We start from the raw sequence: 17,447 nt of genomic DNA, 5'->3' as shown, positions 1-17,447 counted from the left end.
TGTCAAGTGCTGGTATTAGTATCAATAACAGTATTTAGGACTCAATGCTTTACATGGAAATGCTTTGATATACTGACAGGAAGTGATTTTATGTCACTGCTGAATGAAGGTAACTGGAAGCTTTGATTTTGACAGTTATTGATGCCTGTTGTGTTTTTACACACCTTTTTTGTAAATAGGGAGTAACAGAAAATACCTTACAGCTCTAAGGTTATAAATTGGATTGCATGGCTACAAAAGAGAGGGAAGTTATATTTTGTGTAGCAAGTAAGCTTTAAATTGTAGTGCGTTCCTATTTTTTGGACATCTGGACACATCTGTTAGTGCACTCTGTTGGCTGAAGCATGCCTTGCTTAAGGATTCTGTGCCTTGCTTAATGATTCTTCTGCAAATACTACTTTAAAAATTCCCTAATTCTTACATTAAATTAAAATGTAAATTCTATAAGACCTGCAGCATATAGAGTATTGTCAGGAGATTAGTGTTATGAACAAAAATGGTACCTCTTCGTACATACAGGTCGTCAGCTGTGATGCAGAGAAAATCAGTGATTTCTTGATTTTTGCAGACATGATGAAAATCTTCGGAGGAAACAGAAGGGAAAACTGTCACCTGTTGTTAAAATTCCTCCACCAAGACCACCTCTACCTACCCAGCAATTTGGAGTCAGCCTACAATAGTAAGCCATGAGATTTATATAATACAAGATTTCTATATCCTGCAGCCTTCTATAATGTGCAAATTCACTGGTCGCAAAGTCAACAGATGTTTCATTTAGTATATGTTTAGTTTCTTGTTCTCTTTGAAAGCCATAAAACTACAGAGCTAGGCGGTAGCTTTTATGAATCCAAGACAGGCCTTACTCCCTGTGATGGTGTCCTTCTCAAGAGTGGCTGACAAATACTGTTTGCATTCAACAAAAACAATTCAGTTTGTCTTATCCATGGACATTTGTCGGATTTCTTCCCACCCCCAACTCTGCTCTTTTGGTTCTAATGATTCAGCTTTAAATTAGATATAAAATATATGTAATTTTCCCCTGGTTAAATGTTAAGCATCAGTCCTCTCTGGAAGGCCTGATATTAGAACAATCCATATCTATTGTGTAAGAGCTACTATGACATTAACTTTTATGATACCTCTTTAGAGTCTAACCTAACACTTGAAATGCGACTAACTCACTTTCCTAATTCAGAAAATATGTTTTAGGTGGGCTTCATTGGGACATTAAGAAGGACAATATTTTAAGCCACTGCTTCAATAGTAAAGGTGGGACTGTTGTCTGGCATCAGGGCATGCTATCACTTGCCTCCAGCCCAGCCTGGCTTCTCAAGCAGCTCTATCTAACCTCTCGCAGGCTTATGCAATCAGACAGCATGTTGTGTGACACACTTACCATCTGCTACTGGTATTTTATTTCTCTGTGCCTGAACAGTGTCTCTGAACAGTGTGTTTGACTGAGTTGCACATGATGAGTGTGCAGGGGCTATCCTTCCTGGCTCTGCTGCTTTCCAGTTGTGTTACCATCAGCAAACCACATCCTTCTTACATGCCTCAACCTTTGCAAGTATATAGAGGGTGGCTGCTTTAAAAAGAACTTTTCTGTGGAAAGTCTGTCGGTGGAGGATCATTGAGAGAAGCATTACTATCATTTTTGGTCTGGAGAGTTCTACCACTCACTAAGGAGGCTCCTTGTGTGAGTTCAGAGCACTTTGATGTCCAAAACTGAAGCATTGTGGATATTCATTATCGTTTGCCCACATTTGTCTAGATCACTTCTTGCAGAAGAGGTAGTGCTGCATCACCATGCAGAAATTACAAATAAACAAATCCCCTACAACTTATAAATGAGTAGATGAACTGATTTTTACTGGATTTAAAATGCCTTATGCTTTTTTTTTTAAAAAAAAAAAAATAAATAAAGCTGATGGAGCAAAAAAATAGTATTAAATTTGTTTTTTATTAGCTTTTAATTTTCTTTTTTTTTTTTAACAAAAAATAGTATTAGCTTTTATCTTGATGAATTAACTGCTCTTGCTGATTCCTTCTACTTTTATGATCTCTATAGTCTGTAATGTCAAAATGTTCAGTGACCTCCCACCAAAGAGACAGGTGAGGTTGTTTCTGTTTTCTGAAGAGGGCTGCAGGGATAGCCTGATTTTATTTTGTACAGGTTTATGGGAATATATCTGCTACGTGGTTCCTATTTCATCTGGGAATATATCTGCTACGTGCTGCTGAGAGAAAGCTACTGTCATTAAAGGACTATTTCTCTGTGGAATCTTTTTTTTTTTTTTTTTTTTTTTAATAATAAAGACCCATAGGTTTGAGGTTTTGCCAGTTTCTGTACTTCTGGGATGATGATCTTTATTCAGGCAGTTAAAGGATGGTGAATGAGATTATCCAAAGCCCTCATAGATGGCCTAATTTTGATCAGATATTTCACAATGGCATCCCAATAACTTCTGGCTATGGAAAGTGGTAAACCCATATCCTTTTGAATGTTTCTCCCTAAAAGCAGCAGACAATGCTGTCTTAGGTAACACTTCCTCATTTAACTTTTTTCTCAGTTTGTATTTGTTAATGCATTTGTTTTTTGTAGCTGTAATTAAAAATTAGAACAGCAAAAAGTGACTAAGCATTGGTTCAAGATCTCTCATTTTCATCCAGTGGGCAGGGGAAAAAAATCCTGGTTTGGTAGAACAGCAAGACAAAACTGAAGGAAGTTTCCATCTAGACACTGAGAAATAGCTGTTTGGAACCAGTGTCTCATCTTGGACTAATCGGTTAAATCACAAAGACATTTTTAACCTTGTAGAGTTGAATTTTCAAAATGACATCAGGCAACTAGGCATTTAAACATCGTGGAAAGTCTGTGAGAGCTGTGAGTGTAATACTCGGAAATGTAATATATACTGAATTGCATTTAATTTATGAGTTAGCTGAAGGACTTACATGTATGATCAGGTTAGTTCAAAACTTTTATTTCTTATGTTACCCTTCTCTGCTTATGATCCAAAATCTGAGTTTAAGTCTTCTTTTGATCTCTTTAACCCCTCAGTGTCAACTTACGCTCTATGTGGGGGGAAGAAACAAACACTACGCTGACTTTATATCTTTAAAGTGCAGAATTATATTTATGTTGAATCCTGAAGGTGATTGTTTGTGCAGAGGGGAAGAAAATAAAGCTATAAATACCTGAAGGAATCACTGAAGGAATATGTGATGACATTGGAGGGTTATGGGCCACAGTTAGCAGTTACTCATGAGGAATACATACAGGCAGAAAGCATTTTTGGTCATTTCAGCCATGAAATTCAGCAGCACACTCTCAGGCATTTTATTTGTGTCCCATAACTTAAGATAGCTATTTTAGACTTTTCCAGTGTTTCAAAAATATGCATATACTAGTTTTTTTGTGTATTTCTGTTACTTAAAGTATGTAATTATAGAGGGATTTTCAGAAATATTTGTCTGTTTTAAAGAGCTTTTCTGTGAATCAAGGTGCTGTTGCTGCACAGTGCAATGAAATGAGGGGAGCTCAGACTCAAGTGCAGAGGGAAGTCTGAACAGTCATAACTTTGTTTTTACTCTTCAATGCATGCACTATTCTATCTAGGCACAGATCAAGTGCATGCTACACATGCTATACGTGCAGAAAGGAAGACAGGTTAGGTAGTTGTTCCCAGTTGCATCTGCCTGTGGTCCCAATTTTGCGAATGCCTGTTAACAGACCTGTGAAGGGACCCAGAATCTTGTGTTGGAGCAGACTTAATTAAAATAACTATTTTTAAAGCAAAAAAAAAAAAATCATTATAATTAACTCCACTAATGCACTTAACCCGGTAAGTATTCCTGCACAGTATGCTTGAATCTTACCTAGAAGAGCAAGACAGCAAAGATATGAGACTGGGCTTTGGGAGATCAGAGATCTGTTCTGGACTGAGTGACAGAAATTTATGTTATCCCAAGCCAAGTGTTCACATTGTGATTCGGCAAAGAATCCTACTTTATTTAAATGTAGTTCTTTGTAATGTAGGTGTGTTTATTGTTAGGCAGAGACATGAAATAGAAACCTGCATCATCGTGAGCTCCTGTGAGTTACAGGGTCTTTGCAGCTAGAACTTAAGTCTGGTACCAAGTTGTGCTGAAGTTTCCATGGAGGGCCAAATTGTATCATTGTCCTCTGCTGTATGTTCAACAAGCTCCTACAAACCCCTGTTGCTGCACCCTATTGCCCCTGTAATCAAGGATGGCTACAGCTGAGCTCCACCACAGAACATAGTTGACCTTGACTAGCTGTTGACATTGTTCTGTTTTCTCCAACTGGTTTTAAAATCTAAAATTAAATAACTTTTGTGGGAATATAGGAAATGCTTTCATTTCCTATCTAGTTGAGGGCAGAGAAAAAATCACAAAATTGCAACAACCGTACAGCTTTTGCTTGTTGAATTGTTATCATAAATATTTCAGGGTACTTTCCTTTTGGTCATAATCTTCTTGTGCATGCTGTGCATGCGTGACCATGGAGAAGAATGCATTTGAAACCGAATCTCAGCATGTCTCAGCAGGGAAAAAATGAAAATGAGAGGAGGAGAATAGAGAGATTATCAACCAAGAATACTTAATGACACTTCAGAACAATGTGTGGAGGCCCTTCATGATAACTGTCCACAGACTAGAAATGAGTCATTGGATGTGTAACATGTCACAGTAACTAATCATATATTTCTATAGTGAGGAATACTCAGTCTCCCTGGCTACTGTGTTTACTGAAATAGATCCCTCTTGAGTCTGACATATTGTTGCACTATGATTCAGACACCTGAATCAGTTACAGAAAACTATACTGTGCACTGAAATGCTCTGTTTTGCCCATGTCTTAAATAGAAAGTGTAAGAGACCTTGCATTTCAAATTGCCTGTCGTACAGCCTGATCTCCAGTGGCAGTTTCCATAGTCCATCACAGAGCACAGCTGCTCATCATACCATCCTGACCATCCTGAACAAGAGGAGAAAAATGCAGATTACTTGACAGGATCCACAAAGAAAAGATAGAGGTGTAATTTCATTGACCTCTGAGCTGGTCTGATTTACATTAGCTGAGGTAATGTCCCTATTATTTTCTGTCACCTTAGGTCCAGTAAACTGAACACTATCTCCCACATTGTGAAATGTTGTGAAAGTATGCATCCAGACTTTCTCTGGTATTGGAAAAATAGAACAAACTTGGCATGTGACTTTCTACACTATTTTAAAATACAGTTTATCCTGAGGTCCTCTTTCATGTGCTTGGAACAGAACCTTTCCTCAAGAGGAAAAGGAATCCTGTAGAAAGTGGCAAATGTGCAGAAACTAGGGTTTTCTTTTCCTAGAAACAGAAAAATAATGTGTAGGTTTTATTATTACAAATTATAGCCCAGTTATTTGTTTCACCTCTCTGACAGATAAGCTAGCACTCAGCAGGTGCAAGTGCTGTAAATAATCAGTTTGCTATTTATACCCTGAAATGGGGAAACACATTTATGGGAAACGATAATAATTAGAAAACGTTTATAAAAAGCTGCCGGGCTGCTATTTGGTGCCTCTGGAGTGAACAGCTGTAAGAAAGCAAAAACAATCAATGCAACTTCAGAGAGACTGAGAATGGATTCCATGAGCTCAAATTGTCAATAAAGATGTAACAGCTTCCAAACAAATTAAAGTCTTGATAATGTTCTCATTTAAGTGAATTAGACTTTCAACTAATTTTAATAAAAGTTGTCCTAAAAGTTTAAGGTACTGACTTGAATACATGAAATAAAATTATTTGGCACACAAAGAATGTGTCATAACTGCCCTATGAGAAAGGCTATAATATTTTTTTGTCTTTGTCTTGATCTGCTGCAACCTTTCCTTCACTGGTATCCCGGATGGTGACCTTGGAATTGACCTAATCTCCCAACACTTTTTCTTGTTTAATACATGTCTGGGGTATGTCATTTCACTGGGGATTTCAACTTTGCATGTAGTGCAGAGAACCCCTAGAACCCCCTTGCTTTTTGGTTTATTAGGAAGGTTAATTTGTTAGTGGGGCTGCACAGTCACTGCCTGTTCTCTCCTATTTTGTTGCATCAGGGTTGTTAGACAACGGTGATCTGCTGCAAGAGAAAACAACTCCCATTCAGAAGCAACCTTTCAGAGCATAGTATGTGGTTCACATGTTTTGTGTTTATGTGGCTGTGTTCCTTTTGCAGGGGCTGGTATAAGAACTCATGGCACTGCAGCAAAGCTGCTTTTAAATTTTTCCTCCCAAGGGTCTAGGTGGATGTTGGGTGAAGGGGAGGACAACCTGGCTCTCAGAGCTGTTCTGAGAGCATTGCATGTCTCCTGCATGGTTGTAACACTGACTTTCTGTGCTATGGTGTCACCAGCATCTGTGAAACTGCTGGAAGTTTGTTGAAGGTAATGCTGAAGCTGGAAGGAGAGGGAGAGACTTAGTACTTAGGAGTAACAGAATTCATATCCTGAAAGCGGCTAGGAGGATTATGCTGCTGGGAAAGATATTTTGCTCAGGTTAAAAAAAAATCGGGTATTCAGGTACCTGATTGTCACCGTGGGTAGGAAGAGGATGCTCCTCTGAGGGCAAGGTCATAAACCTGGCCCTGGTAGCATTTCAGGCCATGTCTGTCTCTAGTCAGTGAGATTTTTCGTGAAGCATTTCTGGCCTCTAACGTAGCTCTCACAAGATGTCTGTGGTAATGAGAAAGGTGAATTTGGACTTACAAGTCAGGTCATAAATCTTCTGGCTATTGCCATGTTGTTATGATATTGCAGAGAGTGATTACTCCAGCAAGTCCAGTAATGCTTCATATTGAAATTAATGTTGCCTTGCCAGTGTGTAAGGACAGGAATTTGTATCATTTGATCTTAAGATCATACTTGCAAGCAGCAGCAAATGATGAGAATTACTGATACATAAAAGGTCATACTTTAGGATTATCTGAATTAAACTCAGTCCTTACTGTTGGTCTTCCTGCAAGTGCATTGCACACATACACAGAATTTATTTGGTCAAATGACTAAAATTATCATGTTGTGAATGTGGTAGGTAAAACTGGAGTATATTTTCTAGCAAAATTCCTATGTCTGCTTACATTACAGAAAATTCCTCTCTCCTACAGTTCCTGTTACATATAGATACAGCACTGTCTTCACAAAATAGTATTAATACATACATACATCTGAATTGAATTTTATACACTTCAGGTTCTGGTATGGGTACTTTGTTGAAGAAGAGCAGGAAAAAAAAAAGTTCAGTGGATTGATTTTTAGTCAGGTTTTGTAGGGAAGATACAGACATATGTCAACCACATTCGGCAGAGGAAAGGGCTCTCACAAATGCTACATTTCAACAAGCTTTTAAAAATCACTGTCTGGAAGGGGGGGAACTATAGCACAAATTTAGGTTCTTTTTTTGTCTTTGGTCTACTGATACGCCAGTTAGTGTTTAGGTGGTGATTAATTATGGGTTGCTCCTAACGTGAGGAAACCTGAGGGAAAGAGATGAGGGGAGGAAATGAAAGTACCATGGAAGGAAAGTGAGTTTATAACATACGGAAACTATCCACAATCACTATCATGAGGAAACTGATAGGACACAGGATACAAATCCATAGCAGATCAACTTCATTAGGTCTGTGGCTGAAGGGAAAGCTTATTTCCTTTTGAACAGCAGGGTGGTCTAGGGTATTTGAAGTAGTAAAGCAAGATGTAGGAGCTGGATAAGCAAGTTTATCCCAATTACCTATCAAGTTGTATTGTTTTACGTAGCACCAGGGGAAGAGACACACTAAATATGCACCGTAGAGGAAAAAGAATATGGTCTGAGAAGATCTGGATAACATTCACAGACATGAGTGCCTAGAAAGAGGTTGGATGGTGAAGACAGGAAAGAGGAAGAGCAGGGCTGGGTGGACAGTAAAACTGTAACTGGAAGAAATGGCACTGATGGCTCAGCATTGTGTCACTGGGGTGATGAATTAGATGAAAACGTTATAAGGGTGAATAACTAAATGGTGTGAAGTATATTCCTGTCAGTTTATGAGAGAGGCAAAACCACACGGTGGGTGTGTGTCTAAGGCAGGATCCTGCTCTGACTCTTCCCTTTTGAGGAGCTCCCTCACCAGCCCTGTGTGTGAGGCTGGGTGGGCAGCCTCCTAAGCCTAGAGAACCTAGATCAAACAGTCTACATGACCTCTTCTAACTCACTTCATAGGCACAGGCAAATAAACGCGAGGTGGAGGGGGAGATTTCCTTCACCACTTTCCTTACCCCTCCATGCTGACTGACGTAGCTGTAATACTTATTTTAAAATATGTTTTTATGTGTAGTGTAAACACAAAATAGAATATTGGATTGCTCATTCCATGCAACAGTGTTACAGAAGTTTTATCAAATACATTCCAGTTAGTATCAGTTGCTTTATGCTGAGAAACTAAGCCAGCCTAGACAAAAAGAAAAGAAATCACAGTGCTTTGAAAAGAAAAACTCTGTAAGAATCTTTCCTGTCTACAGGTGCAAACCTCAGCTAGGTTGAGGGTATGTTTAACACATTGTGTATATCATCTTCTGTAAGCATCTCGCATACTCTGTAGATGAGCTGCAGAAGTGGCAGCCTCCCTCTGTACAGTCACAGTCTCCATGTTGTGTTGCGCAGGTGCTTTAGAGCTTGTCAGTAAATCTGGTCACCCTTTAAATATGACATATAAAATTGCTACATTTAAATCTGAGATGTGTCCTTTATTTTTTTGTTGATTACTATATGAATGTAGCAGAATGCTCAGCAGATACTGTCTTTTTTGTTATACTTCTAAAACTGCTAAATTCATTTTTTTTAATAAGATAATTGTGGATTTTTCCATGCTGTCTAGATCAAGAAAGTGCTATGTTTGATTTTTGCCTCGGCTGCTCACTCATGAAAGAGAAAGAAATCTCATTTCATGGGAATCATTCAAAGCATTAATAACCTCAATCTCACTGCATCAATCACTGCATCAATCACTGCCTTCAAAATAAATAGTACAATATCCTTTTAATTATACATACACTGTGGCTTGAAAAGAAATGACAAAGAAAAATCTGCATGATAAAGGGCTCCTAAACTTGCAGCATCCCTTGATCAAGACTATTAGAAAGCATTCATTGCAAACTCCTTCCTCATCTGCCTCTAAGCTGCCTTAAAGCCACATTCCACCAGGGGCATACAACCGAATACAGTCAACGCAATCACCTCTGTTGTCACCATGACCTCTTGAGCACTGCCCAGCTGGGGCGTGCCAAGTGAGGGGAACAAAACTAGAGCAAAACCAGCCTCAAGTGGGGGCAGAGTTAGCCTGGAACGCCATTCTGCCACTGTCCTTGACAGTTTCAGCACAGCAAAGATCACTTCTGTCTATGAATCGCCATTGTGGTCATACATCCTTTCTAGCAGGAAAAAAAAAAAATTAGGAATGGCTTTTTGACTGAAACTCCCAGTTGTCTCTTTCAGTGGCTCATTCAGCACTTCCTGCAGTTGTGGAGGACTCTTGTAGTTGGTGCAGGCACCAAGATGTGGGCTCCTTTATTTGTGGAAACAAATGTATGCTTTCAGTCCAAGTTTTTTCCTGAGACTGCTCTGTCTTGTGTTTAACTTTTCTTTCAATACTGTTTAAAGACCATTACTTTTTTTTTCCTCTTTCTAACAGTATCAAGGACAAAAATAAGGGTGAATTAATCCCCCCAGTAATGAAGGAAACTGTATCCTACCTAAAAAGAAAAGGTGAGTTTTATTTTAAAGGATGATATGTTTTTCAGAACAAGGTCAGTAGCATGAAACTGTATAGCACTCAGTGCCCAATTCACCAAAGTTAATATCCTAATTAATAGCCTACGATTGAAGGTTGTGTTTAAATCCTGAAAACTTGAATGGCAATTGGGCACTGCTTCAAAATCTTTGATAGGAAGTAGATTATTGTCCCACTATGGAAAAGAAACAAACAAAACAAAACACCTTCTTGCTCTGAATATTAGATTAGGGAATAGCAAGTGAGAAAAGATGTCTTGAAATCCTCATCATGAACCCATATCATATGGTGGATTTTAATTAGCACTTACTTTTAAAATCAAGGAGTAGTTCTGTATTTACAGAACCAGTGGGCATAAAAACTCATTAAAGAAATTGCATTTTGCAGGAGTAAACCTGAAGTCTTCCCTTCACAAAATATTTTTAATGGCAGTTATATACCCTTTGACAGGAGTTCCTATCTATAGCTGCAGTATGTGGGGAAACACATTACAACGGCCCTTATTTAAAATGGAAATGTCCAAATCTGAGCTCCTAAATCACCTTCATGTAACAGAGTGAAGAGGGGCAACTTTGAAATGTTGACTGTACCAGCTGGGCTCCTCAGTGCATACCAGAGCAATGTAAAGTAGCATGCAGGGAGAAAGATACAAGGCTAAAGTTGTGAAATTCCTTTTATTTTCTCTGTATAATATAATTGCACATTTTGATCCCTGTTTTTGAAAGCCGTGACAGTAACATATCCATAGCCCTTCATGTTCCAAGGCCTCAGAGTTTCACAAGTGTTAGAGAGGCTTACCCCAAACCTACATCCCCAAATATTCCCAATTCTTAACTGCATTATTGAACTGCTGTTCTGAACAAGGTAATTTTTCCTTTCAGTATTCAAGTATGTGCATCATTGTTTTCTGTTCGTTTTAACTGTTGCCAGCAGGGTTTGTTTCGAGTTACGAGTTTATTTGAATCCTGAGTGAGAAATTTCAAACATTTTTAAAACCTGCACCGAATAAGCTTCACGTTTGTGAAAACAAAGAGGGGGTGTCAAGAAAAATGCTTCTCAGTTGTATTGCTGACTCTCATGAGAAATCCTGGCTTCATTTAAATCAGTGCAGTATCATGCCCTCATTGCTAGCTAAGCTCCTGCATAATTCAGTTTATCCTGTAGAAAATAAGAATATTCAATAACTGCCTTTTTTGTTTAGGTTTCATACCTTGAGTGATGCTTAATGATGTGTGTAGGAGATTGAGAGACAGATCCACTGCAGTGGATACCTTCTTTCAGTTCACAAGCAGAGCGTAGCATCTATAGGCCTGCTTGTGTGCAGAACAGCTGGCTCCTTGCCTCTTGAAATTGCTGATTTATCTTCAAAATACCTGCAGCTGCCGAAGGCCAAGTATTGGAGTGGGGCCAGTTCTGCTATTAAAGGTATCTACTGATCTGCAGCACATGAAGGGCCCCCAATGGACTTTATTGAAGGCCTCTTGGTCCTAATTCAGAATTTCCACTCAAGCTTATAAAATTGTTTGGATGTGCTGCTCCAAGACATATTAAAGATGAAAACTTTGCAGGTGTAGCTTGTTTCAAATGTATTATGGGTGGATACAGAAAATGTAAATAGTTCACTACTAGGGATGTTGAAGGCAAGTGACTGGCAGCTTGAGACAATCTCTGTAATTATAATTGTAAGTGGATAATTAGAGCTTGCGTAGTGTATCAGTGCATGCCCCATCTGCAGATGAAAGACAGACTTTTTCATGTTTTAAATTGTTATGAAACAATCATCCTTACATCTATTTAGCTTATCTTAATAGGGAAATACTTCTTCCTCGGTAATCCACAGGAGGCAGGAGAGCTGAAACAAGGATGAATGTGCACTATGATTATTTCTCATAGCTGTTATTATTAAGAAATTGAGTGAAAAATCAGTCACTAAAATTGTCAATTGTTTTAAACTTATGGCTGCATGGAGGAGGTGTTGTTTTCTCATCTGGCATTTACTTGGACCTATTTAAAGATTTTAAAGAAATCTTTAAGAAATTTAGAGGGTTTCTTGCTGTCATTGTATTTTGGTGACTAGTGTTTCACTAGCAGTTTGTTGTACTGATCAGACTCAAAAGCTCCCCCATGACCCGTTTTTCTTGTTATTTTGTCTCATCACCACTGCATTATCTCAGACCCTTCCCTCTCACCAGTCGTTGGATCCAGATCAGGTGCCCTCAGTTTTCTGAAAACACAGCATATAAAAACTTGCCCTCCTCCCTCAAAAATAACAACAACAAAACAAAGTAAAAAACAACCCACAAGTTTCAGCTTTCAGGGTTGAAAAAAAAAAGGGGGGGGGGGGGGGTTGTCTCAACCTTGTCATTGCAGAATTTCTCCTAGATTAATGTTTTTTATTCTGAAAGCAGTAATCATCCATTTTCTCCAAACTTAATCTTTTTTTTTTTTTGGCTAAAAATTCATCTGTTCAGTGCAGTATCAGCACCATTTGTTAAGGATAGTCTCTGAGGAATTGTGATGACACTTCTGAACAAAAGCCTTCTTTGTGCATCTGTGCAAGTCAGTGGTATGGTAATGCTGACCACAGATCTGTAGTCCAGCCAATGCGCTTGCTGGCCAGACTATCACATTTTTCCTCAGCTCTCTGTCCTTCTGTGTCCCCAAGAAGGCAGGACACAGGCTCTGCCAACATTGGTATCTTCCAACCGAGCATAGGTTTGTTCAGAGCTGACATATTCCCTATCATAAAGAGATCTCCTCAAACCAGATTTCTAGGTTAGAGAGATGGCATGTCAGGTAGAGCATTTTCTGACATTCTCAGCCAGCTGATGCTTGAAAGCCAACTACCTGCCATGCCAAGGCTGTTAAGCAGTAGGTGATAGACATGCAGTTTTTTGCACTTGATTATAAGTGTGCAGGTATCTGTTGTACCTGCTGTCTGCTCTGATTTTAACTCTTTATCTAAATCTGGAATGTCTCAATTCTACCATCAGCTTCAGCGAGTGTCGGTCTCAGTGCTGACAGCCCTGGAGGCTGACTGGCAGCGTTCTTTGCACTCCAGATGCAGTTCTGAGTGTGGCGAAAACTTCAGTTCATCTTCCGGAAGTGACAAAAATTCACTGTCACTACCTTTTCCACTTGATTTTTGGCATAGTTTTTGTCCTCACAGAATTTGCAGGGGGAAGTTTTGTTGTCGTTGTTGTTGTTTTACACTAGGTGAAGTATTTCCGCTCTTTCTTCCCATTATTACATCTCCCCATCTATGTATCTGAAATCAATTTCTGAAACTTAGATCACAGAAACTTCTCAGACACCCTTGTTTGCAAGTGAGCCACAACTCCCCTTCTTTTACCACATTACTGAGTGGACTCTGAAGGCAGCAACTACATCCTTATCCCCAGCAGCCAAATTAACAGTGAGTGCAGGTTTCTTCCTCATATATTTATCCAAGAAAATATTTAGATAACTGTCTCTGAGCAAGGTGACTCTGAACGGATCCATAGTAAGTCACCCAGTACTGTAACAGCTTAACAGACACTAAAGAATATACCATAAACAGATGTACATCTGTTTGTATCATGTAAATGAGATCTGTTACTGCCTGATGCCTCAGTTGCTGTTACAATAAACACAATGAACTACGTTTCTTAATTTCTATAATAAAGTTCAGGTTATTTTTTTAACAAAGGAAGAGAAAACAGACATTTCACTACTTTCAGTCATTCTAGCTTGACTTTAGGGTGAAAATGGTTTTGATGTTTTTATTACTGAATTTTAAAAATGCATCATATCGGTTCTTGCTAACCTTCATAGAGAAGAATTGGTTTCTCAAAACAATTTCTGAGTGTCTGAGAAGATCATCATCTCATTAAGACTAAGTCGTAGAGTTCATCTTCTGGACCAAAATAGAGAAGTTCTCTTAATTTAAAAAGTGAAAGTATCATCCTGAAGCCAGATAATGATTTAGTCAAGCCAAAGAGAAAGGATAGGTTTAACAAAGTATGTTTGTGAATAGATCTTCATAGCCACCAGCAAGCCACAGAATGTTTTTTTTTCTTTGCTCAGACTCAAAACCTCAACCTGTTCGTCTGTCTAGTTTAAAATGCAAGGCTTGACTTGCACTAAATAAGATTTCTGTGTACTACCTTATCTCTACCATGCCATGAGAAATTACCTTGCTTAATTAAATATTCACTCTCTTGTCAGAACAATTCATAAGTGTTTCTAACTTGGTGTCATTCCTTTGGTGGCAATGATCTTGATGCTTTGCTCACAGGCCCTTTGCTCAAAAAATCCTAGCTTATGCCACAGGGTAGTAATTTTTTCTCTGGTTAATATGTCCCCACATGTCCTTATCAACCTATTTTGTGCTGAAGTGAGATTGCAAATGGGAGCTGTCACTTCTAGCAGACTGTTTTGATAACCAGGGATGTAAGTAATGCCACGGTACAGAGGATGCACCTTTGTGTGTCCCTAATACTCAGGGATGTGTAAGTAGCTACAGCTGCAGGTGCTGCTCACTGCGACCTGACAGGACATAGACGGACCTGATGGCTTCAGAATGGTTCAGCTTTGCTGGTGGTTTTATCCACTGAAGGATTTAGGATTCAGACATGTACTTCTGCCTTTAAACTTAAGATGTCACAGCAGTTCCCTTTCATGTCTTTTGGTTACGTGTCTGTTTTTTTTTTAATGTATTCTTTATTTTTTATTTGTTTTCATAGAAACCAGTTTACATACTGGATATAAGGTATCAAGAGAAATTAAAAGCTGGATGGAGTGTGGCTTGTGGTTTTGGTGTTTGTTTAGAGCAGTATTAATACAATTCACTATGCTCTCTTGGTTTTTAAAGTCTAACCTATGTTTGAGTGTACTAACTGATAAACACTAAAAATAAAGCTGCATGGCAAAATCAATACTCTGTTTGTAAGCAGATCAACTTCTGGAGGTCAGAAACCAGCTTTTAAAGGAATTTTTATTTGATGCATTGTAAAGGAAATGGATACAAAAATTATGTAGAAAACTTGGGAGAGCTGATTACTAAAGAGAGCATTTGAGATCAGTAGCAGCTCAGAAGTGATGGAACAGACCAATAAACTCACAGTGAAGGAATCACTCTACAGTAATAAAAATGAAAAATAACAGTCCCCTAAAGAAAAATTGTCTCCCAGTAGTCCCCATTACTGGGACTTTCTCTCTTACTTCATCTCTTTTGTTGACTGCAAGTGCTTTGCAGCACAAATTTTCTGTTCCATGTTGACTTGTGACACAGGAGAGTCCTGGGTAATGACTAAAACTTCTAAATGCAACGGTAATAACTATACTATAGAAGTTTAATGACAAATTAATAAATGTTATATAGTATGATTATAGTGACAACTAAAACTGTCCTTTATCTGTTCAATAGCAAAAGCAGTGGTAAACAGTGATTAATCTTTCCTTCCCATCCCTTTCATGAAGCACAACAAATCTTGCTGATGGAGGAAGTTTGGTTTCGTTTTTTAATGTGAATGAATGCATCCTGATGGTGATAGTCAGAATGGGTAGAGATGGATAGTTATGCGTTCTGAGTACATATGGAGTGCTGCAGCTTAGTGACTTTGCCTCCTGGTCTCCACTTCTTGTGATCACTCAAATATCTTTTAAAAATGCAACACTGGGAAAGCTTGACATTGGCCATATAAACATTTCTGAGTTCTTGGCTCTTTCTGTTTTCATGAGAATGTTTTTACCTGGGGTTCATGGGGACAAGATAAACCTCAAGACTGGTTCATGTGTCATCAAATAAAAATGAACCTTGTAAAAAGCAGTTTGTGTTTTAGATGCTCAGTAATTGTAAATAAATTATGTTCAGGGGTGCCAAGTGTAAACTGAGAATATTCATTCATAAATCCAAAGGCTAGACTGTACATTTCAAAACTGCAAGGACACAAATACACTTTGAGTTCTAGGGAAGATGCACTGTTCTAAATTCTTGTTGCCACTGCTCAGCTTTTTTGTAGGGCTGAAACTGTGCCTTCTCTTTCCCTCTGTCCTTGATTTTCTATGGACCTTCTTGCTGTGCAAATCATCTTTGCAAACTGCAGACATCATGCTCACTTGTTCTGTATTCATTGCACAGAGTACAAGGAAAAGGAAGGCTGTGCAAAATTTGTACTGTATTCTAGCCTTAAAAAAAATCTCAAATTTTATCCTAAGTATAAACATTTTTAATTGGTACCACTTTGGACAACTAAGATATTACTCGAAATATGATAGGAACTCATCAGTTTCGTGGTAGAAATAAATCAGTTTGGATTTTTAAAAGGGAATCTTGTTAGAATTAGTTAATCTGCAAGAAGATGCCTGAATCAGTTGTATTAGTGAGGATGAAAGCTGATTCCAAATCAGAATGGACACTTCCTGAGACTTGGCAGGACCAGCAGTAAACAGAAGCATTTCCAAACTCAATATGGGACAGAAGGAATTCAAATGCTCACTCTTTGCTGTTTCTCTTGTGAAAACAGACAAATTAACAAAGGTTTTTGATGCCAGCAACCCTCAAATCAAGGATGATTGAAAGAAAAAGAATGTAATTTTCTCATCTCTCTTTCTTTGACAAGTTTTCAGCAATGTGACAGCATGTGTTGCTTTAATTTATCTCTATGTGTTTTGATTTTCTGTGTATTTCCTTTAGGACAACTGATCAGGGAGGCAGAAGGGGGTTAAGTATTTTTAGCAACAATTTATTAATTCACAGTGTGACACAATTGTGTCATTGCAGTGTAACATTTTGTCTACTATGGTAAAACACATCTTATTTCAGTGTGGAATGAAAAGCCTGTCTGCTTTCATTTATGATTACTGACATTTAAATAATTACTCAGTTAAATTCTCAGTCTAATTTTTGTATTTTCAATGGACTGGGATACCCATGCCTATAATGGCAAAATAGTTCAACTTGTACACCTCTCTCTCTCTATATTTTTTTTCTGTTTAAAGAGATAGCTGACATAAATCATGCTGTAAACAGAACTTGATTGGAGAACACTGCTAACAAAAAAGTAAATAGGCTACATCAAAATATATTCTCGAAAGAGCAAAAACGAGTATTTTGATATTTTCAAGTGCAATGACCAGGATTGTCTGCAACCAATTTTGTTTCCTCATCTCGTAACTCTGGTAGCTCTGGCATGTATGTTGTCTCCAAAACCAAAGTGATTAATTTCACTTCAGTGGGGACACCTAGTGCTAAACGTTGCTTAATTATGGTAGTTCCAAGAACTGTTTCTCTCTCTCTCTCTCTTTTTTTTTTTTTTTTTTTTTTTTTTTTTTCCCTCTAGTGACTGAAAGGGATGAGTCAGGCTTGGCAAATATATTTCCTGGTTGTGTGTAAGGCTGTATATTTACCCTTCCCAGTGGAATAACCAACAAGAGGCATTAGGTCCCTTTTCCCTTTCCTGTCCCATATTATGAGACTCCAGCTAGGGGCATATGCTAATGCTGTTCAGGCTATGTGACATGGCAAATTCCATGTAGCACCATCATTCAAATGATTTAGGTAGCTTTCCCTTACTCTTATTATGCCAGGCCCATCTGAAACACAGAAAGCACTGAGAGCAAATACTAAGCCTGCAAACTTCT

The 17,447-nt window shown here is 38.3% G+C and overlaps 1 protein-coding gene across 4 annotated transcripts in view; it reads left to right on the top strand.

The window, feature by feature from the left end:
* The window catches only part of ARHGAP8 (Rho GTPase activating protein 8), a 90,413-nt gene that overhangs the window by 55,727 nt on the left and 17,239 nt on the right, over positions 1–17,447 (top strand). For all 4 annotated transcript variants that reach the window (XM_032188966.1, XM_032188958.1, XM_032188976.1 and 1 more), the window contains 2 exons: positions 569–679; positions 9,726–9,799. In XM_032188966.1, the coding sequence (XP_032044857.1) occupies positions 569–679; positions 9,726–9,799 (185 nt within the window). The remainder of the gene's footprint in view (positions 1–568; positions 680–9,725; positions 9,800–17,447) is intronic.

Source organism: Aythya fuligula, chromosome 1 (assembly GCF_009819795.1).
Source record: "Aythya fuligula isolate bAytFul2 chromosome 1, bAytFul2.pri, whole genome shotgun sequence".
NCBI lineage: Eukaryota > Metazoa > Chordata > Aves > Anseriformes > Anatidae > Aythya > Aythya fuligula.
This window is presented reverse-complemented; position numbering and strand designations above follow the sequence as displayed.